The sequence below is a fragment of the Amphibalanus amphitrite genome, unplaced genomic scaffold (assembly GCF_019059575.1).
Source record: "Amphibalanus amphitrite isolate SeventyFive unplaced genomic scaffold, NRLGWU_Aamphi_draft 000048F_arrow, whole genome shotgun sequence".
Lineage (NCBI taxonomy): Eukaryota > Metazoa > Arthropoda > Thecostraca > Balanomorpha > Balanidae > Amphibalanus > Amphibalanus amphitrite.
In genome coordinates, this window is record NW_024881544.1 from 1,161,847 (window position 1) to 1,183,445 (window position 21,599).

Here is a 21,599-nt window from a genome sequence, read left to right on the forward strand (position 1 = left end):
CATTTATACCAATGTGAAGCTATCTCCAATTTAGCGTAAATCTGGCCGGAGGTTGTCCCCTTTATGACGTCATAACTCCGTGACCTGACATGACCTTGACAAAAAAATTACCAAAAGTTGCGCAAAGGATGCCCCATAGAGTACTGAAAATTTGAGCAGGCTATCTGAAACGGTTCGGCGTGTAGCTAAGAAAAACCTCAGGGGGGGGGGGGGTTGCACCAACCCCCCCCCTACATGGGCGAGGGTTAACCCGCGCACCGACGGGGGTCTGTGCCAACTTAGAACCGACGGGGGGGATGACCGCCCCCCCCTGAGATCTCGAGAACGAAGCAAGATAGCGACAAGTGGTAGACGGCATGGGGTACGCACGGACAAGGTCTACAATTTTTAAAAAGGTCATTTTCAGTTCAGGTCAAAGATGACGTCACAGGGGTCAAAAAAGTCAAAATGGCGGGGCTAGATACGGAGAGAGTTATTCTCGAATAACTTTCGAACTGGTCAAGCTAGGAACAAACTAAGGGCACCATCGTGATCCTCTCGTCAATCTGCATCGAACCATATACATGCTGACCTCGAAAAGTCAAGGTCAAAGGTTGACCTCAGGTCACGTGACCTCGAGGTCATCGAGGTCGAGAAATTGACCTGACATTAGGTCATCGATATCAAAATTCCGAGAAATACAAATTGTAGCTACTAAATGCCCTAATAACATCCTCCGACTTTCAAAGGCCTCGGTCATCTACTGTAGCTCTGACACGGTGACAAAGTTGCAAAAAGTGACTTGAGGTTGAGTCATTCAAAGTGACCTGATGACCTGACCTCAAAAGCTAGGAGGTTGAAACTTGCACACCATGTGTAAAATTGATGAGAGAATAGTCATACCAAATTTCGCGGCGCTACGCGCCGCGGTTTTCCCGCTATTCGCGATTCGCGAAAAACCTCAGGGGAGGGCCGGATATCCGCCCCCCCCCCCGTCGGTGCGCGAGTTAAAATCATTCATGTAGTGCCAATGCTCTTTTTTAAGTCGGTTTACTATTAGTGTCAATGGCTTTTCGGACCGATCAATTATCTTGACCTCAAGGTCAAATTATCAAATTGATCGTAAAGGTAAGGTTAGATTATGCACTATCCGGTTCACAAATTGATACAACAATAACTATATATAGTTAACAACTATATATAGTTATAGTTAAGTATATATATTTATCTTTCGTTTAACTATAGTTAAACGAAAGATAAATACTTTGGTGCTCCAGGTTTTAACTTATAACCCGCGCCTCGCTGGGCTCTCAGGGCCGGGGAGCAGATTCTGCCCCCCCCCCCCCCTCCCCCACCGCCGTCTTACTTCCGATGGTCATAAATACGGGGAAAACGACAACCGAACGCTATTAACAAGGCAGACCTATGGAACAGCTTTTTTGTCCAAGTAGGTCAGAGGTCAGGTCATGGTCAGGTCAATGGTACAAAATGCAAGTTTCTATATTTTCGGCTTTGAAGCGCATGGTTGGCGAAGAGCGGACTGGGATTGATTACCCGAAACGTGTTCTTAGGCTACCAATTGTACAAGATGTGTTGCATACGATGTCATGCAAAGGTCAAGACTCAAGGTGAAGGTCAGGTCAGGTCATCACAGACAAAATATTGAACAGGATGTGTGTGATACATGTTTTATATGGATCATATTCATTTTACTCATAGTCATAAAAATCAATTCGCATGCTCAGTTTGTGATATGGAACAAATCTGGATGAATTCCAGGTCAAGGTAAAGTCAAGTTCAGGTCAAATGGACCAAGGGCGGATCCAGCCGGCCGTCTTGGGGGGGGGGGGGGGGGGGGCCAACCGGTTGGGACTAGCCAAACCTAGGGTACCCCCAAATCTAGTTTTCTCACCGGTTTTAGGCCACTTATTTTTCACCCTTCGCCTTTTCATCGAAAAAAAAAAAAACGAAACGAAATTATTTGCAAAAAGTGAGATATTTTGTCTCAGCTGAGTCAAGGAACTACCTTTTTGGTAACGTAGAATAAAAGCTTAAATCTTCCACATGAGCTGTCAAGCCAGGTAAAGAGGGGGATTTTTGTGACCCACAACCGCTAATTCAGGGAGGGCAAGCTGCTCCGACGGTTCCTAGCCCTATGAAAAGTTGTGGGGCAGCGCCCCCACGGCCCCAGAGTTATTCTTGTAAAAATTGGAATGTGAGTCAACACAGACACTACCGCATCCGCGGCTACGAGCCTGCTCCTGGGGTAGTTTCCCGCATAGGATAAAGACAAAGTTGCCCGTCCAGCCCGGAACAGGGGGTTAAGGCGTGGAGGAGAAGGATTTGACTAGCTTGATTCTTGAGGAGGGAAACGACGGAACGGATATTATGTGGCTCATAAGCCGAGGCCGAGGGGCATAAAAGCGCCCCACGGCCCCGGGCCCACCTACTTCCGCTTCCTGTCTCACGACTGAACCATGGGCAGGGCGCGGGCTAATGCCTGACACTGTTCAATACTTTAGGCCTCTACACACGCGGCAAAACGGTAACCGGGTATCAGCGGGCAGGTGGGTCAATGACCAATGTCCGACAGCAGGAAGAAGGACGGATGGAACAGCTTTACACCACCCGGTGGTCACACCAGCCGTCCGGCCAACCAACGAGACACCTGCTGTGAATATTTGGGCGGTCTGACACTGGTCACGTCAGTGAGGCACACCGGCTGACCGACATACCTGCACCGGCCGCCCACCTGAAATCACGCCCGACCGCCTTCCGGCGCACCTCGACCGGTGACGTCACCGACGGCTGACGGTGTCGTCACCGGTCTCCCGGCCGCTGATTGGCTGCTGCGGCATCACGTGACGTGAGTCGAGTTCCGCGGGGGCTGGCGGCGGCGCGGAGCACGCCGTGCTCTGAGGAGGCGCGGCGGCCGGGTGGGGCGGTGGTGCTGGGCTGGTGCTGCCCGCTGGTGCAGCGTGCAGTGGTGCAGTGGTGACCCGACCGGCGGCCCGCGAGGTGGGAGGGTGTGACTGCAGTCGGTGGTCGGTTGTCACTCTCTTGGTCACTCTGTGCGGGTCTCGGCGGTGCGGTGCCGGCTGACGTCTTACCTCCCCCGCCCCTCCCCTCCACCGCGGAGGCCCCTCTCGACCGACGGCGACGGCTCCAGAAACATCGACGGTGAGTATATCTGGTCCAGGACGTCGACATATGAGAGAAGGGAGGTTGACTTTCTAGTCAGGACTCAGGGCTCGGGGTTAAAAAACGGAAGCTGTGCACTGTCCTAAACAACTGCGAGGGAGGCTCACGCCTTCCCCGTGGCGCCCCGCCTCGCCTGACCTTGAGCATGCTGCCTCGCGAAGGCCGCGGCACACGCGACGTAAACACCAACAGTCGCGCTCCTGGCGCGGGCGTGGGATTCTGTCTTCAGTCCCTTGGCGTGGCGACCTTTCGGCGAGATGCCAGCTATTGGTAGCAGTAATGGCACCGCCCTCACAGGGTCTGCATTGAGCGTGCTTTGCGCCACCGTGTTGTGAACGGCTAGGCTGGCCGCGGCGGCGGGCGGCAGGCGGGCGGCGCGCCTGCGTGTTTCCCCGCCCCGCCCCCTCCCCTAGCAGCTGTTCAGACAGCGGAGATACCGACTCTCCGCGCCTTGATCTGCCAAGCTGCGCTGTATACCGGGTGGCCCAAAAAAAACGTTCCGAACTTTGGAGGCCTATATCTCAAATTCGAGTGCAAATAACGAGCCAAAATTTTCATCAAGTTTGCGTCACTTCTTTGCGCATTGGTATGCCAAATTATAACACTGTACCATCATTTTCAAGCCAGCAATCTTATGTTGAATTAAGTAAGACGTTTTTGCTTTTTTTGCCGTTGTTGAACGGTAGTAATGATTGGCTTAGACGTACCATGCTAGAAAAGAAATAGAAAAATACAACACGTGAATGATACCAGCACGTGTGCTGTTATTTTAAATATTTTTGTCCCACTTGTGTGCCAAATATTTAAATGCTAAGCCAAAATTGCGTTAATGGATGTCATTCGTTTCAACACAAGTCCTGGTTCGAAGAGAAGGAGCGGCACGGTGCATGGGCTACTGCTGATCGCCCTCCCTTCAAGAAGATCAAATAGTAAATCGACCGAATAAGGAAAAAAAGCTAGAGGGAATGTGTCACCCTGAGGCCTGAACCATCAATGAGGCTAGTTGCCAGTAGCAGTCATGGCTGCAGGCCGTGGTGCCGAGATGGAAGTGGCCCGTTCACTCACATTTTTAGTAAACATCTGAGCAAAAAAATGATTTTTACATGGCATGCTAGAAACACGAACCGTTTAAAAAGTAATTGACCGAATAGCATAAAAATCATACCATTTGCTGAAAATATATGCCGCATTGACTATTGGAAGTTTCAATGTTGTATCTTTATCACTTTCTGAGAAATATTGATTTAAAATTGGGAACGTTTTTTCTGGGCCACCCGGTATACGCGCTCCCATCGATCCACCAAGCTCCTTCGGTTTGGGCATGTGCGCAGTGCTGGCTGACTGACTACGTTTTGGCTGGGATTGTCGGTGACTCAGCGGCGCGACTCATGAGTCAGAGTAGCTGAAGACTCGCTAACCCGGGGTCAGGTGGGCCTCGTCTCTGGCTCTGTAGTCGTTTTAGCCCCCCTGACCCCTACTGCCCTGCGCCCCCCCCTCCCCACACCGGCCACTGCTATTTCCTGCCCCTCCCCTTCCCTACCGGCTGGGCCTGCAACAGGTGCCCTGCCGCTGATTCGGTGGCCCTCAATGTTTAATGGCCCGGCATGCAACAGGTGCCCCTCCCCTCCCCCTTCCCCCGTGCGGGCACCTGTCGCCGTTGGCTGTAAACAGAACAGCGCGCGGAATGACAGTGACTGTCGACGGGAAAGGACAGAATGCAGTATAGGACGCTGTGGACGGAACGGGATGCCGCTTCGCTTGGATAGGACGGAGGTTATATATTCGAACGAATGATACCGAGCGCAGAATCCTAAAATACCATGCTATTTTATGATTGTGTCGTCATCATTTGCTCGAATATATAAGATCTGATAATGGTCTGATGTCTGATAATTTACGTAGGACGGAGTACGGCTCGCCGTCAATAGGACGGTGTACGGACGTGGTAGGGCGGGAGACGGTACAGGACACGTGCCGTGGTCGGACGGACATAGCACGTCAACGGCCGTATTTAAGACGAACGGGACAGGTGCGGGAGGCACCATCCGCGACGGGGCAGTCGACACTCGACAGGAAATGGCATTGCCGCCCACCGAATTTAAGACAAACCACTGCACATTTTTTAGCTAATTATTTTCCAGCTAATCTATGTAGATCCACTGTGGAGGGTAGGTAATTAGTTTGCTACCATAACCAGCATGGGCTCGAGCCATTTACGCCACTGCACTGGTCTTTGCCAGACTCCCCGCTGTATTCAAACGCCTAGACCCTATAGGTGTTAGGCTGCACGGCGCTGCAGGTCGTGCGGCGGCGCGGTGGCCCGGTTCCCAGCTGGTGACCTCAGGAGCCGAGGGTCGCCTGTTCTGCAAACCGGGTGGTGTGAACACGCTCTCACCCGCTCTGACCTCCTGGTGCAGTATCATCACCCGAGCGCTTCACGTAACTCGGGGTACGAGTACCAGCTTCGCGTGGTGAAGCACCATTGGGAGGCTTAGATACGCGCAAGGTCAGTTCATTCACTAATGTTGTATAGGCTGCATTCATAGTACGCTATGTAGCCACTCTGTGATTCTATGCAAATGTATGCGGTTCCGAAGAAGTTGGCACGGTTACCCACATGCAGGCATGCGACTGGCGCCCTATTTCCACACATGCTGTGAGCATTTCAGCCTTGCTAGGTCACTTAAGGTCAGGTCAGTGGTCACCGGGTCATGTGCAATGGCGTCTGTTAAAGAAAAAGTAATGCTCGCCTTAGCTACACCGACTAAAGGCTTGCTTTGAAATGAGGTGCGAATTATCAGGAACGTGTGGAAAAAGGCATCTAAGATTTGTGATGTGACCAAAAGTCAGGTCAAGCTTGCGACCTCCGCATCAAAGCTAATGGAAGCATATGAAAGCGATTCTTTTTCGCATGAATGTCATTCCTACACTCAAACATCTTAAAGTGTGTGTCTTGTAAATGCCGAATTGGAAAACGCAAGAACACGCCGTAACAATTCGTTTTTCACCTCGATGTGTTTCGATCGTACCACAGCCACAAGGCGCTTGGCGGGACGTAAGACATTTACGAAACACGTTTCAGATCGTGAAGAAGCCATCCCGATTATCTTGGCTACGTTATGGCTCATTGAATATTTGTGGGGTTTCATGAAAAAGCCTTGACAAAAGACTGAAATATCGTTGGCATCGAGTGACCAATAAAGCCCTGGTGCATACATGCACTATAGCACACCATAAAGTATCCTTAGAAATATAAAGTCTGGATAAGCCGATTCATAACTATATTGAGTGATGATGCGCTATTCTATCTTCGCCATCTTTGTAACACCTGACGGTTTAAGCTCACCGGATGGTGAGTCTTCAGTCCAGATGTGCACGTTATCAGGTCACTTGAGCATACCACTAACACTCGTATAGCCGGCCTATGCGACGGAAGTGATAGCTCAGGTGCGTTTCGTGGTAAGGAGGGCTCAACTGAAGAGGGATGGTGCACGCTGAATAAGTCTAAATTCAGGGTGCGACTCCGAAATTAATCACCTTATCCGCCCTTACCTTATCATGTAACCAGCCAGCGCATCATATTGATTGACGAAGTCTCGCTATGTCTGCATATACCAATGCAAATAAATTATTTACAAAATTCATATGTGTAGGTACAGCCGTAGTGGTGCGCTCAATGAGTCAGTCATTTGTGTCCTGCCCTTGCTTTGTTGCGCTTCAGCCTAGCGTCTTGTGCGAACTGCATTCGAACTTTTATAATAATCTGGCATGCGATATTTGAACATATCCGTGGACAAATCGTGCTGTGTCTTTCAATAAGTAAAGACTCTCTGCAATTTGTCGGACAAATGTCAAATGACAGAGAAATTAAACACTTACATAACATTTGCAGGTGCAAATCATGCTTTACTAAAAGAGAACGAATTTAGTCACGCCGCATTTATTTCCGCCTTGTCCCTGGTGCTTACACAGTGGTCTGACGACGATTGCTTGTTGCAGCTTTGCCCGCGGCCGACACCATGATAACCATGGTGGAACCGACGTACCCCGGCTGTCAGTACTTCAGCGGACTGGCCACCCGCGTCGGACTCTCCGTCGACCAGGTCAGTATCATAGTCAGATATGTAGTATGTAGCCAGTATTGACTGTATATATAGTCAGTGCGTCAGCGGACTGGACACCCGCGTCGGACTCTCCGTCGACCAGGTCAGTTCGACAATAGGTGCATATCAGCAGTCCGCACCGAGTTGACAGTGCACACTACACACTGCATGCTTAGATCCTATACTATGCAAGCTGGATGCAAGCTGGATGTGCAGATATACCCATGTGATGCGTGGCTGTGGACGAGGGACATATTTTGGCACTAAGCGTGTTCCTGATCGGGATGGGATGGTCTCGGGCCCTCGGCCGACTCAGGCCGTTCAGTCTAAAGGTCGTCTGTGAGCCAGCGGTCGTGGTGTGCGGTTTGATTCGCCTCCGTGGTAGTATAGGATCTCGGTTTGCTGAGTGAGCAGTCATCACCGGCCGCAGATGTTCATTATTCCATGAACTTGCTGGCTAGTTGACTCGAGACTCGCAAAATAAACGTTTATCGGTGCTCCGAGAGGAACCAAGATGATTGTATTTTGCCAATTATGCAGCCAGGATGTATAGATATTTGTATTTTTATGGTTTTATGTATAGATATATCGCGAATAGAAAGTTACTTGGAGCTTGTAATCGCATCGATAGGAAACAACTTCCATGTGCCATATAGCTCGTCGTATTAATTCTGTAAGCCATTTGCTGTTAATGATTTGCGAATGGATTTCTATTTGCGTGAAAAAGCGGCACATCTTTCAGTGCATATGGTTTGGTGTATGCGTTTTAATGATAACCGTACGCCAGCTGTCACGATTTAAACGAAATGCACTTTGTGAAGCGGTCACGGTAACAGGTGCTCGTGTGGCGCGCCATCGTCCCCGATGTTCCTCAGTTCCCTGAAATTGAGCCTTCATTTTTTAATGACGGGCTCAGTGTCCAGTGGCATGTCGTTATGTAGGTTAGCCCCTCAAGCGAGTGCGCATTTCTTTGTGTGTGAGAATATTTATGCGTTGTGTAACAGGAAGCGTAGGTATTAGTGGTGTCAATCGGAACTTAAATCTTCGGAATTCCGATTTTGTCCAATGTCCAATTCGGAATTCGGTTGGACAATGGCAGCAGGCTTTGGACAACTTTGGACAATCGCTTGCTACACCTCAACATTTTTAAAAAGTAGTCGTGTTTAACATTGACTGGCTATTAAAAAGCTCAGCTTTCGATATGATTAACACTTTTGAGCTTGTAACGGTACATGAAAAGCAAATTAAATAACAGTGTTGAGTGTAAACTATTGCGTAGGTGTCGGACATCTTTGGACAAATGGCTGGCTTGGACATTTTCGGACGAACAATCGACTTAAGCATTGGACATTGGACGGACTTTGGACATACGTTTTCTGAAATTGACACCACTAGTAGGTATTCAGCTGTTTTTAACGTTACGAAAAATGTTCCACCCTTTGAATTATTTTTTCTCAAGTTTGCTATCGGGCTTTGGTTACTGATCTCAGGCAGCTTTTGCCAAATTGTCAGGGAACTCAGATTTGTTTTTCAATAGAAAAACACAATTCTAAAGAATAGTGTTTTAACCATAGGCGCGGGAGCCGGGGGGGCAGTGGGGGCAGCTTGCCCCCCCCCCAACTCTGGGGCCGTGGGGGCGGTGCCCCCACAGCTTTGAGACGGAATACCACACTTTTTTTGCAAATGTTTTCTTTTTTTTGTTGAAAAAGCCGAGGGGTGAAAAATAAGTGGCCTAAAACCGGTGAGAAAACTAGATTTGGGGGTACCCTAGGTTGATCTCTATTATGGTGTGCCCCCCCAGTCGGAAAGTAGTTCCCGCGCCCCTGGTTTTAACTATTAACAACAAACCTTCGGTTACTTATCTTATGGCAACCGGATTTATTTCGATTTCGTGGTATCTGATATGACCTCACATTCCATGAGACGGACCGAAGTCCAGTGAATTTATCTTGGCGTGGGATCGATATTGGTTCCGGCACTGGCTCGGAGTCTTGAACAGGAAACATTCGGCTATCAGTAAAGGGCAAAGTTATATGACCTTCCTAGTTTCTACCATCGCATCGATGTTTCGTTTAATTGATTGATTGCTTGATGCGCCTTATATGAATACGACTTTATCCATCGGCATTATAGTAAATACGACTTTATTCATTTGTAGCTAAGTCTGCCGCATATGTGCGGTCATACCAGTGCGTGATCGATATATGTGATATTTTGTTGCCTTTTTGTTATCTTCTGGGCTGCTGAGAAAAATACAATTAACGGTGATGGTGGGGTTACCTCACGCTTGCTGTCAACGACTGACGTGACCCGGCCCTGATGCCTCTTGACCCCGCGTTCTGACCTTCCGTGACCTGTCCGCTCCCAGGTGAACTTTCTGCTTGGTCAGCTGGCCGGCCTGGCTGTGGCGACCCTGTTCCGTCTTCAGCTACGGCCGGGTCGGGTCGGGCCGGCACCACGGCACCTGGCTGCCGCCGCCACCGGCCTCGGGATCCTGCTCTTCTGCTATGGCAGGTGAGGACACAGACATATTACAGGGAAATCGTCCTCATGGGGGTGCAAACAGGCACAGGTCGAGGTAGGGACAGCTGTACAAAGGAACATACAGATTGAAACGATACAATCATGCATTAATCGATATACACATGTTCAAATGGATAGGTATACCAATAGTCAGCAGATGCACACATGTGCGAAAATATGTACGTGTACAACTCCACATGCCGAATGTATTGTAGATGCATTCAATCGCTGTCTTCCTCAGTCCCGGTCCGTAACACGGCCGCGTTCGCTAGGTGAAAACTATGTAGACCGCGGCTGCTGTCAGACTCATTTTCTAATTATGTATGTGACATTTCCAACACAAACTATCAGCGCTCCTGTTACAGTTCGATCACGAGTTATTTACTGATCCATGACGGCTGGGTCCAAATTACTCACCCTCCCGTGGCGTTTCCGTCACAACTTACTCACTTTCCCGTGACGTTTTGGTTAGTCGTTACTCATCAACGCCCTCGCGTCACATCACCATCCGCTCCGATTCTGACCGCCTGCACTATATCTCCCGGTCCTCGCGTGGGCGGTGTGGCGCCTCGTGGACGGGCTCACGTGGCTGGTGGTCATGAGAATTACGAGTTCTCGCCATAACACGAGCTGGTCACGAGAATCACGGGCTCTCACTGTCACGGTTGACATCGCCCGCGCCCGTCGGTGTTGAACTTTGATCTCTTCCCTTTCCCTCGTTCCGTCCCGATCGACGATCGTAATAGGCATTCAACAATCGCTTGTGGTCCATATTGTGAAATCGACTATGTGGAAGCCTTATTGCTCGATCACCTAGTTAATCGCTATTCTGTACAAGACAATAATTCATTTGCCCAATGCAATTGCTGTGCCATTAATAAGAAAGTGTTGCTTTTACGGTGCTCTTACGACGGCCAAAGCTTTGCTGCACGGTTAGGTCCGTATTTCCTAAATAAACAAATTAAATATTTATTTATTTCGTTGCGCACTTGACGATGCGGTCCTCACAACGAAGTGACGTCACGCCGTTTAATACCAATCTCATGACGTCAGTCCTGCCTCACCCAAACTCGTTGCACCCACCTGTCCTCTAGCCGGCGCTGCGCGGCGCGCCGGTGAGGTCACTCCTCTATCGGCCGGACCGGTCCCCCTCCCCCTCCCCTCCCCGCCTATACCTGCGCCGGCGCTGAGGTCCTGCCTATACCTGGGCCGCTGCTGAGCCCGTGCTGTGTTCTGTTGCAGAGACACGGTACACGTCATCACTCAGGCCGTAGTGACGTACAGCGTCATACGACTGGCGCCCGCCAAATACGTCCACAGGTGAGATACACTGACTTCAGCTGATGTGATGTGAATGTGATGTGACGTCAGCTGATGGTGTGGGATGTGAGTGGTGACGTTATAACCATCAACTATAGCTGATGGTGTGAGTGTGACGTCAGCTGATGAAGTGGGATATGATGTGAGTGGCGAAGTCAGTCTGTGTGAGTTGAACGTAGGACATCAGCTGATACTGTGGGTCGTAGCGACGTCAGCTGATGAGTGGTGACGTTTACTGTGGATGGTATGAGCTCGTCTAATTACCCCTCATAGCTCAGCCGTCAGCAGGTGCTTACTGCTCAATATATCCCTTCTTGGGGAATGGGGATCTCGAAGGATTCGAATGGGACCTACTGTGAACGATGCCGTCTCGTCTATCTCGGCAGCTGATCGCGACTGACCTCATGTCAGCTCCATCAGTAAGATTCACGTCTTCATGGCCCGCTGGCCGACGCGACTGTGCGACCTTGGTCTTAGCTGACCCTGCACCACCATGTTTTCAATTGTCCAGTATTTATACGTACTTACCTCATAGCGACTCCGAGAAACATACCAGTACCAATTAAGGAAAATTCAGGCATTCCTCCAATGGAATTGATATTTCCTGAGCGAGTGCCGGGAGCCCAGAGTTCCTCCGTTATGGCAGTCGTTTCTCGGAGCCTGAAGCACGGTTTCTGGCGCAAGGACGGCTATCCGCTATACACATTACCTAACCGTGCAATCGATCTTCTAAGGCGGATGCATTATACAGAATGTACACACCCACTCTGGGCGTTATATAAACAACCGACCGGCAGGAATGCAGTGACGTAGTCCCGCCTGTTTTGGCCTTGACTGATCCACGGGGCGATATTTGACGATTGAATGGCGCCATTTTTACCGTACTTGATGAAATCAAATTGAAGTGCAGCGGATGTAAACTAAAGTCGCAGTTATGACGGGAGAATGATAACAAACATTGTGAGGCGCAGTTATTCCCGGGGCACGCTAAGATACACTGAGGCGCAGTATAGCCGAAATTTCACAACAAACGCTGATTCGGGATGTTTGCTATGTTAAATCATCACTGCGGCGTGATGTAACAAATCACCATCCATTGCCTACATCTCAAGAAATATCGAGGTTTTGCACTAGTTTTATTTCCTATCAAGGCGCGTACACCTTGAGTGCCTAACCAAAACCCGGCACTGATGCGCAGTAATTCGGCTAAAGCTGTCGTCATTGAGTTGACTGACTCGGCCCAATGCCCTCCGATGAATCGGGCCATGGCGCCGCTGATTCAGGAGCTCGGTTTATAGTGACTGTCAGTGGTATGGTATGCCCGGGCCTGGTGTGGGCTAACATGCACGCGGTCCGAAGCACCGTGTGTGTGCGATGTGTATAGCGTGCTACTGCGAATGAGGAAAGTCCCGGGTTTGTTTGGCTTTTGAAGGCCGGAAGGGGTCTGGCCAGCTGTTCCGACATCTCAGAGCACTGGGACGCGGAATGTTGGACGGCGGCCTGGACCATCTACGGGCCGGGGAGTAGCTACCGCGGCCAGTTGGGTGGGTATACCACTGCTAGCTCAGTAACACTGCCAGCAGTACGGTCAAGGTTGTCCAGTAATGTAAACCATGACAGTCCATCACCCAGTCCTACTCCCACTCCCAATTCGTATCCGTAGGTCACTCTCATATCGTTTTCCAAGTCCTTATTTCATTCGTGTCAGTATCTTTCGCAGTTACTTGCTATACCTCGATCCAAGTGGTCTCGTCTTCTGGTAGAGATGGATGCAACGGTACTTAGAAATCCGAACGGGTCCTTCCTCGAAATCCAGAGTCAGCCCGCCAGCTTACCTCATGGCTCAGTGACCCTATGGGCTCAGTAACCTCAGGGCTCAGTAACCCCAGCGGCTTTAGGATGCCGGAATCCTGGCCGAAACTGACGGGAGTGTTTGGTCGGCTCGTCTGAGCAGTTGGCTACATCGGCAATGGACCGCATGATCCGAATACACCAGTGTTTTTATAGTTCGGAAGTGAGCTATCAGTGTTCGACAACTGCTCCTTGATACGTATCGAAAATATTCAATCTTGTTTATACGGCAACAGTAGCGAATTCTCTGCTTGCTATCATTGCTATCAACTGTCATCTATCGATTTCCCAAGGTTGCTATCGTCTCAAGCACTCGTGCCTAACGCGCAAAGGACTGTCGCAACAGTGACGCATCGAGCTTCGTAACGGAAACGCCGGTCTGCATATTAGAAAACAGTGCTCTCCTGTGAGCACGGTACCCAATCGTGCTTCCACTCGGCAGCTACATCTAATTTTCTACGAAATGCACCTCTTACACTGTCTGAGGTGACGCCCAAAATTGACCCCTTCGCCTTGCTGCCATCCGAAATTCACCGTCTTTCTCAGCCCTGCGTCGGATCGCCCCACCGACTCTTCCGATCCTCCCTACTCCAGACCCAGACCAGCCGACGTTCCTGTGTCGGGGGAAGGGGAGGGGAGAGTTTACCCGACGTCGGTGCCAACGTTTGCCGAGTGCCGATCTAGCGGTGGGGAAGGGGAGGGAGAGGGAGGGGGCAGCGATAGGCCGAGCGGAGCCGCTCGACTGGGCCGGAACTAAGCGCCCACGCGTGTGTGCCCAGCTAATGCACCATTGAGCCCCGTATCTGCAGTATGCGCGCTGTTACCATGAACGCGTCACTCGGTCGAAGGCACTGGCTAAAGGGCTCGATCCCCGTAAGCTACAGGGTACACAGGGTGGGATTATTTTCGGCTTGATTACAAAAGGGTGGCTTAGGTCCACTCCAACCGTTTTATTTTCAGTCATAAAATGATGGGCGAAGTGTAACAAGAAGTACACTTCCTAATGCTGTTGGATCGACTAATATTTTGATTCCGATCTAAGCTTCGGCAAATCGCCCTTCTTGACGCTGACATGTAGCGCATTCTGGCGAAGTTAAAAGCTCTGCCAAAATTGGTTGAATTGATCGGCTTGAACATTGTTAGACCCACTCGTGAACTTAACGTCTCCGTGTTTCAGGTTATGTCTGCTGTTCGCCATGATCTATCTGACCATCATCCACTACGGGCGACTCGGTCGACGAAACCCCTACATCGACGTCTCCGGTAAGCCGACACAACGTTGGGGGGCGGGATCTGAGTGACGGCCGGGTGATAGGCTTCTTTTTCGACGGCTAACGGGTGGTGGGCCCTCAGTAGCGGGTCCATCAACCTTTCCTGAGGGCCCGCCACACGACACATGACTCTCAGTTCTCACGACACAGGTCGTGTGGCGTGGACTCCAAGTCCGGCTGTCTGTTATCGTCCTGTGCTAAGCTCCTATCGTCTTGTGCTAAGCTCCTAGCTAGCGATGTAATACCGCTCTCAATCCCGGTTCGGTTCGGTTATCGGTCGGTACTGGTTTCCGGATATATTTTGTTTTTGTTTTCGTGCTGTCTTGTTATCCGGCTAAATATAGTCTGAATAAATAACATAATATAGTTTGGCATATCTCTACTGGGCAGTGTTGTTGCTGTTGTTGCCGTACTAGGGCGCATTCCCCGGTAGTGCAATAGTCACCCAGCATAGGATCTCTCTAAATGTCGGCCGACTGCGCCTTTTCTCGACGGGGTATTGAGCTGACATCATTTTCTTCCGTTCGACAGGACCTGTGATGGTGCTGACCATGAAGGTGACCCTCCTGGCCTTCAACATCCACGACGGCGCCGCCTCGGACACTGGAGACCTCCAGACTAACAACCCCGATATCCGGCGACTGGCAGTTAGGTCGGTTTGGTGTCTATTTGCCGAAAGCCGCTCAGAAATTCAGAATCGTGTAAAGTAAACATGGAACTAAATTGAATTTTCGCAGAATATTGCCAGCATGTGAATCTGTAAATCTTAAATGTACTTAAATTTTATATTTATTGCGTTCCTTCCCCTCGCTGTATCTTGTAAACTTAACCACTCTGTAGCCATCATCTTCCCTCCTTTTCTCTTCTTCAGTCGGGTGCCAGGCCTGCTGGAGTTTGCCGGCTACGCCTTCAACTTCCAGACAGTGCTGGTGGGGCCGATGGTCGACTTCCGGCACTACAAACACTTCATCGAGACGGGAGTGTCTCCGCCGCCGCCGGGGGCACCTGTTGACAAGGTGAGATCCTCTTTGTCTCTGATAGAGATCTGGCGAGACTGCTCTACAGCAAACTCCCTTTATCCCATAGAGAGGAATTAAACTCCCTCACCGAGCTCACTCAATCCCGCGGGAGTTTGCCGTCGGACCCAGTCCGGAAAACAAATTACCGGAAACTGAGCAGTATTGATCGAAGGAGCCTAGGCACCCGCGGCGCAGTGGGTCGCTATGTGGAGTTGATGAAATACCTACCGTGCCTACCCGGGAGCGGTCGGGGCGATCTCCGTCGGTAGGTGGGCCCGGGGGTGGGACTGGGCGGTCAGCTCTGACGCGGTCACTGCCGGCGCGTGGTGACCCGCTGCTGGTTGGACCGGCTGGAGAACTGGTGACGTGGCTGGTGTGCTGGTCGGGCTGGTTGGGATACGCTGGTCGGACTGGATGGTGGCCAGGCGGAGAATGGGTTGAGCTTGTTATGTCAGTTCACTTACCGCCGACTTTCTTGACTGTTTTAACCAACCATCCACGTGCCCTGATTTCAACCCTATGTGCATATTACAGATATTTATTGTTTAGCTCCGCTGTCTCGACTCCCGATGCTAACTTCATTTCGAGACTGACTCTTGATTCGTGTGTAACTAAATGCTGGATCACGCTGATCGGTGCCGGTATCTGCTGCATTGCAATTGACCCGAACATTGACCTTTCCATAGACCTCTGCAATTGCATACGGTATACAGAGATATACGGTGTACACAGGTCTATGACCTTTCCTGACTCCTTTACGTCTACTGTTGACCTCTGTCCTCACCGCTAACCTCTGCTTAGACATAGACATAGACATAGACGTGTATTGAAGCCATCCACGATACACTCGTGGCTATTACGGCCGCTCGTACAGGGCTAAAACTCTGCATGGGAGACATAACATAAAATAACGTGATAAATACGCTCAAAGCCCGTACACACAAACAAACATACACATGCACTCATACAGACTCATGGCCGCTGTCTAAGTCACCTCGCCTCCCCGTAGGTGGGATTGGAGGTGCCGACCAAATAGGTGGGCCGGTAGACGCGTCAGTTCTGACGGGAGCTGGTTGTAGGCGAGGGGCGCCCGGCAGCAGAACCGGCGCTGCCCCATCGCTGACCGCGATCGTGGGACTGACAGATTGCGGTCCTGTCTGGTGGATCGCTGCCGCGTCTGCGATACCTGCACCAGCTGGGCAGCCAGGGTTTCTGGCTCGCCTGATCGCCGCACCTTGTGCAGCAGGCACAGAGAGTGATACTGAGCAAGCTGCTCAGCGCTGAGCCAGCCCAAGTTATCCAGCAGGTCCGATACATGGTCGTACTTTTTGCGGCCGAAAATCACCTTTGCAGCATAGTTAATTATTTTTTGGAGCCGAGAGAGGTTTGTCTGCGTGCAGTTGCCGTATACTGAGATGCAGTATCGGACCTGCGAGAGAACGAGGGCTTGGACGATGACGGTGACAGCCGATGGTGGGAGGTGGTTCCTTAGATGTGATAGACCATGAAGGGTTCCGAAACAGCGGTTTGTGAGAGAAGAAATGTGACTAGTCCAGCTGAGCGTGCTATCGAATGTTAAACCGAGATTTCTAACTTCCGAGACAGGGAGTAAATCATGATCGCGGAATTTGACAGAGAGGCCAGGAACGTTGCGCAGATTTTGAGAGCTTCCCAACAACATCAGCTGAGTTTTTCCTGCGTTAACTTTGAGGCCGTTGGCCTGGAACCAAAGGTCGATGGAAGTCAGCACTGCTTCCATCTTCCTGACCACGCTTTGCATGTCAGATTTTTTGCCAGAGACCAGAATTTGTGTGTCATCGGCGTACTGTGCTACCACTGCGTCTCCGGTGAACAAGGATAAGTCGTTCGCGAAGACGCAGTAGAGCAGAGGGCCGAGAGCAGAACCTTGGAAGACGCCGATGTTGTTGGGAAGAGGAGATGACTTTTTGATGTTACCCAGATTGTCTGTGAAGCAGACGCTCTGGGTATGATTTTGAAGGTAGGCCGAAAACCATGTCGTTTCTACTCCGTGAAGTTGTAGTTTAGTGAGAAGTTTTTGATGGTCTATCACATCAAAGCATTTGCTCAAGTCCAGCAGGCAGAGAAGGGAGAGGTCGCCGTGGTCGTTGGATGATAGGATTTGGTCGGTGATGGATATCAGCGCGGTTTCAGTCGAGTGACGATGACGAAATCCGTGCTGAGTTGGGGATAGGAGATGGTTTTGTGAGAGGTAATTGAAGAGCTGCTGGTGGACGGCACGCTCTACAATTTTGGCAAAGACGGGAACGATGGAAATGGGTCGGAAGTTGGAAGGATCGGAGGGGTCGCCGGACTTGTGGATGGGATGGACGAGGGAATGTTTCCAGGGATCAGGAACGTCGGCGTTGGAGATGCTGGAATTGAGCAAATGGAGGAACACACCTCCGATGACATCAAAAGACAGGCGAATCATGTGCATGGTGATGCCGTCCTCGCCGCAGGCGGAGGATCCGTTCATGCCAAACACAATATTACGCAGTTCAGTCAGGGTCAGCGGTGACAAACTAAACGAACACGCACCCACACGGGGCAAGCGACAGGGGAGGTCAGGGGATACCCCTGATCCCCTCACCTCTCTCGCTACACGTGGTCCAACACCGACAAAAAACTGGTTCAATTGATCTGGGGTAGCATCGGGTAGCGCTCTGTCCGCCTTACTGCCGCCCACTACCGAGCGGACAGCCTTCCACATAGAGGAACGGCCGTCCTCACTGATTCGCCGGCGCACCTCCGAGCAGGTGTCAGAGCGGATAGCCGAGCGCACCGCGCGGTTCAGGTCCTTATAAACAGGCGAGCCGTGCCCGTGGGTCCTCAGCGCCTGGCGGCGGCGAGCCATCAGCTCCTTAGTTGCGTCACTCACCACTGGCGCACTGGCGTTCCTGATCCGGACAGTTCTCATCGGCGCATGGACATCCATGATAGGCCGAAAGGTACACAGAAACGCATCCCATTTCAGTGACACGGTCGGGGCGGCGTACACGCTGTCCCAGCACGCACGGTTCAGGTCCAGGTGAAAGTCTGGGACGTTTAGCCTACGGAATGATCGGGTGCGTACCGTACGTGCAGGGAGACGGTAACGAGGCACATCGATGACAGTCCGAACAAACCGGTGAGGACTAAAATCGCAAAAGCGGGTGGTACAACGGTTCACGAAACGGTTACATGAAGTGATGAATACATCTAACAGTGATCCAGTTGAATAAGTCTGCGACAGTACGTGCTGTGACAGAGAGAAGTCAGCAAGGAATTCACTTAGGCGCCTCCGAGCCGGGTCGCTAACTGGCTTTAACATGTCGCAGTTCAAGTCACCGCATATGATTATCTTGGTTGACGGGTGACGGATCAACACGCGCTGGTACTGGGACTCGAGGTCTGATAAGTCGGCCTCTATGTCAGCGACTCGGTGTCGAGGGGGGCGATAGGCCACGCCCATGACAAATCGGCGCTTGCTGTCGGGCCGGACGAGAGTCCAGAGCATCTCCAGCTGGCTGTTGTCGATCGGCTCCGTGCTGATGTTGAGCGGGGACACGCTGAGTCCGTCCCGTACGGCCAGGGCCACCCCGCCGTACCCCGCTCCCCGCCCGACGGCCGGCCGGTCGGCGCGGCAGAGGCGGTAGCCGGGCAGGATAAGCAGGCGGCTGGGTGTGGAGGGCCGGAGCCAGGTCTCACAAAGACCCATCAGGTCGTAACGCTCCCTGTGCAGGTGGTCAGCGAGCTCAAGCAGCTTAGGTTTCAGGGACTGAATGTTGATGAGTCCAATTGTGACGCAGGCTCCCATGGGGGTCCCATTGCGGCGGCGGCCGCCCCTGCTCCCCCGACGGCGAGCCCCGGCCGCGCGCCTGCCGCGCCTCGCACGGCGCACGCGGCCGCCGGAGTCAGCTGATTGGCCGGCCGGCTGAGCCGCCCCAGCTCCGAGCACGCAGTCAGCTGGGTGCCGGTCACGGCCCAGTTCAAGGTCACGGGGACCAACGCCGGCCGGCCGCCACGAACGAGCCGCTGGGGGACGGGGCGAGGGAGACGCAGCCACAACCAGAGCGCGGACGAGAGCCAGCAGAACGACGCACCTCAGCAGGTCACGATGGACGAAACGGTGCGGCAGCATGATTGCAGGTGAGAGTCGGAGGACTCACAGAACTCACGCGGATGCCGCACCCGCCCCACCGGCACGACCGGCAGGCACTCCGAAGCGTCAGGTGACGGTCGAGTGCAGCCAAAGATGTCGATCGGCAGACACTCGAGGTCTCGGTGGACGAAAATCAGGAAACAGCCGGACCCAAGCACTCCACAGTCAATCACGCTCACATGCTCACACTCACCCACTCAAGGCAACGGGGCAAGGTGGGACGGGAGCACCGGCGCCGCGGCCGTACGTCGGCGCGGCGCGCAGGCAACTGCGCGCCGCGCCGACGTCTGCTTACCTACCGTTGACCCCGTTGACCCTTAACCCCCGTTGCCGTTGACCCGACCACTGACCTATACCTTCCCTGTGCTGTCAGACTGGCTCTGACGGCAATGCCAACCTGGTGCGACCCTCACCGTGGCGGGCCGTGCTGCGTCAGCTGGGAGTCGTCACCATCACCGCCTGGTGCGTGGTGTTCCTGGTGCCCAAGGTGCCGCACGCCTTCTTCAGAGGTAAATACCGCACCGGTCGGTCTGCCGGCCGATAGCCGTACGGGGGTGGACTGTGGATGGTATATGGTGGGCAACCGATTAAGAAGTGATGGGTATGATGGAAATTTTACTGTAGACGAGTGAAATCGATCTGGTTTAGCTGACATGTTTATTCAATTGTGCAACTTTTAACGCCCATCCGACCTATTTTTGTGAGTTATTGTTTAAAAATAATCAGTCTGTTAGCTGAGCAGATATGCTTTTCTTAATGATCGGTCAATAAGTGTCGTCCGGCCTGCACCTGCTAAACCAGCTATCCCCTGCTGACACCCCCCCCCCCCTCCGTCCGTCAGAGGAGGCCTACTACGGCTGGTCGTGGTGGCGCCAGTGGGGCTACATGTACCTGTCCGGTCTGATGGGCCGCATGAAGTACTACGCCGCCTGGTGTCTGGCCGGGGCGGTCTGTAACGCCTCCGGACTGGGCTACAGCGGCCTGGGGGAGGACGGCCGACAGCGCTGGGACGCCGTCTCCAACGTTCATCTGTGGCAGGTCGAGGTGAGGACTCGCTCTGAGAGGATGGTGTGAGAGGACCCGTTTTATTCTGTCGCTTCATCCTGTCGTTCAGGGCCAGGAGCTCGTGCTGCCACGGTTCCCTTGAGCTGCTGTTCTCGACTGGTGGGGAAAGTTGTGTCTGTAGACTAGAGCTCATGCCAGACATTGTGCCTAGATCCTAGCCTAGATTTCTATATTCCTAGCCGGGCCAGTGGGTCCACAGCTGATGATTTTGAATTCGACACGGACCCGGTTATGACTGCAGTTGGTACACTCTATCCTAAATCTTTGGGCCAATACCCTTTTGTCACCTTTGACGACGATCAATGGTGGCCTCTCATTAACGTGGTAAGCTCGCTCTCAGGTGGTGTGATTCCCCTCTCCACCCTGGGGCGGATCGTTCCTTCATTTTCCCGCTTCACCGGCACGGCGACCGTGATCAATGGTTGGTCGTACATCTGAGGAGTTAGAGCAGCGCCGAGCGGCGTCAGCTGCCCGACCGGCCGACCGGGGAGTATGGATGGGCTATGCTGGGGACTGGAGAGGGGTCAGGGGTCGTGCGAAGGTCAGACTGTCCCATAAAGGTCAGACTATACTTGTAGGTCTAACTGTAGTGGAAAGTCAGACTGTACTGGAAGGTAAATCTGTTTTGGAGAGGTTTGATTCGACGGAGAAGGTCAGCCTGTACTGGAAAATGTTGAACGGTCCTGTGGATCAGACTAGTCCAAAGTACGATTCCACTCATAGCGTTCCTAGATTTGCAATGCTGACATAATTCGAAGTCGGCTAAGAGAAGCGCCTAACGCCTTGGACACGCTCCTCGTCGTTATGCGAGTTACGTATGGTCTCCGGCGCGGTGGTGGTAATACTGCTTTTCCGGTGGTTCCGGTTTGTCGGCTTTTTGTCACTACATCGACTTTTTCTCACCGAACACCCGAGGGCCGGTTTTTAGATTTGGGTCACCACGAGCTTTTACGCATGTGGACACCTGTGAAAGTTGTGCCCAGTGGGCCGGTCGCTTATTATGATGCTCGATAAGATCGTCATTGAGTGAAAGTTGCTTGCATTAGTTAATACTATATTTTCCTCTCACTTCACGCTCGGTAAGTGATGCCCGTCTCACCGAAGC

At 52.0% G+C, this 21,599-nt stretch overlaps 1 protein-coding gene across 2 annotated transcripts in view; it reads left to right on the forward strand.

Annotated features, from left to right (window-relative positions):
• The window catches only part of LOC122377669 (lysophospholipid acyltransferase 1-like), a 33,716-nt gene that overhangs the window by 9,276 nt on the left and 2,841 nt on the right, over nt 1-21,599 (forward strand). Inside the window, exons 1-9 of one of the 2 annotated variants that reach the window (XM_043357982.1) lie at nt 2,872-3,159; nt 7,180-7,283; nt 9,652-9,797; nt 11,049-11,126; nt 14,155-14,240; nt 14,780-14,900; nt 15,120-15,264; nt 19,803-19,938; nt 20,271-20,473. In XM_043357982.1, the coding sequence (XP_043213917.1) occupies nt 7,200-7,283; nt 9,652-9,797; nt 11,049-11,126; nt 14,155-14,240; nt 14,780-14,900; nt 15,120-15,264; nt 19,803-19,938; nt 20,271-20,473 (999 nt within the window). In that variant the 5' untranslated portion in view covers nt 2,872-3,159; nt 7,180-7,199. Of the gene's footprint in view, nt 1-2,871; nt 3,160-7,179; nt 7,284-9,651; nt 9,798-11,048; nt 11,127-14,154; nt 14,241-14,779; nt 14,901-15,119; nt 15,265-19,802; nt 19,939-20,270; nt 20,474-21,599 lie in introns of those variants that run through there. The other variant, XM_043357981.1, reaches the window with a different exon arrangement.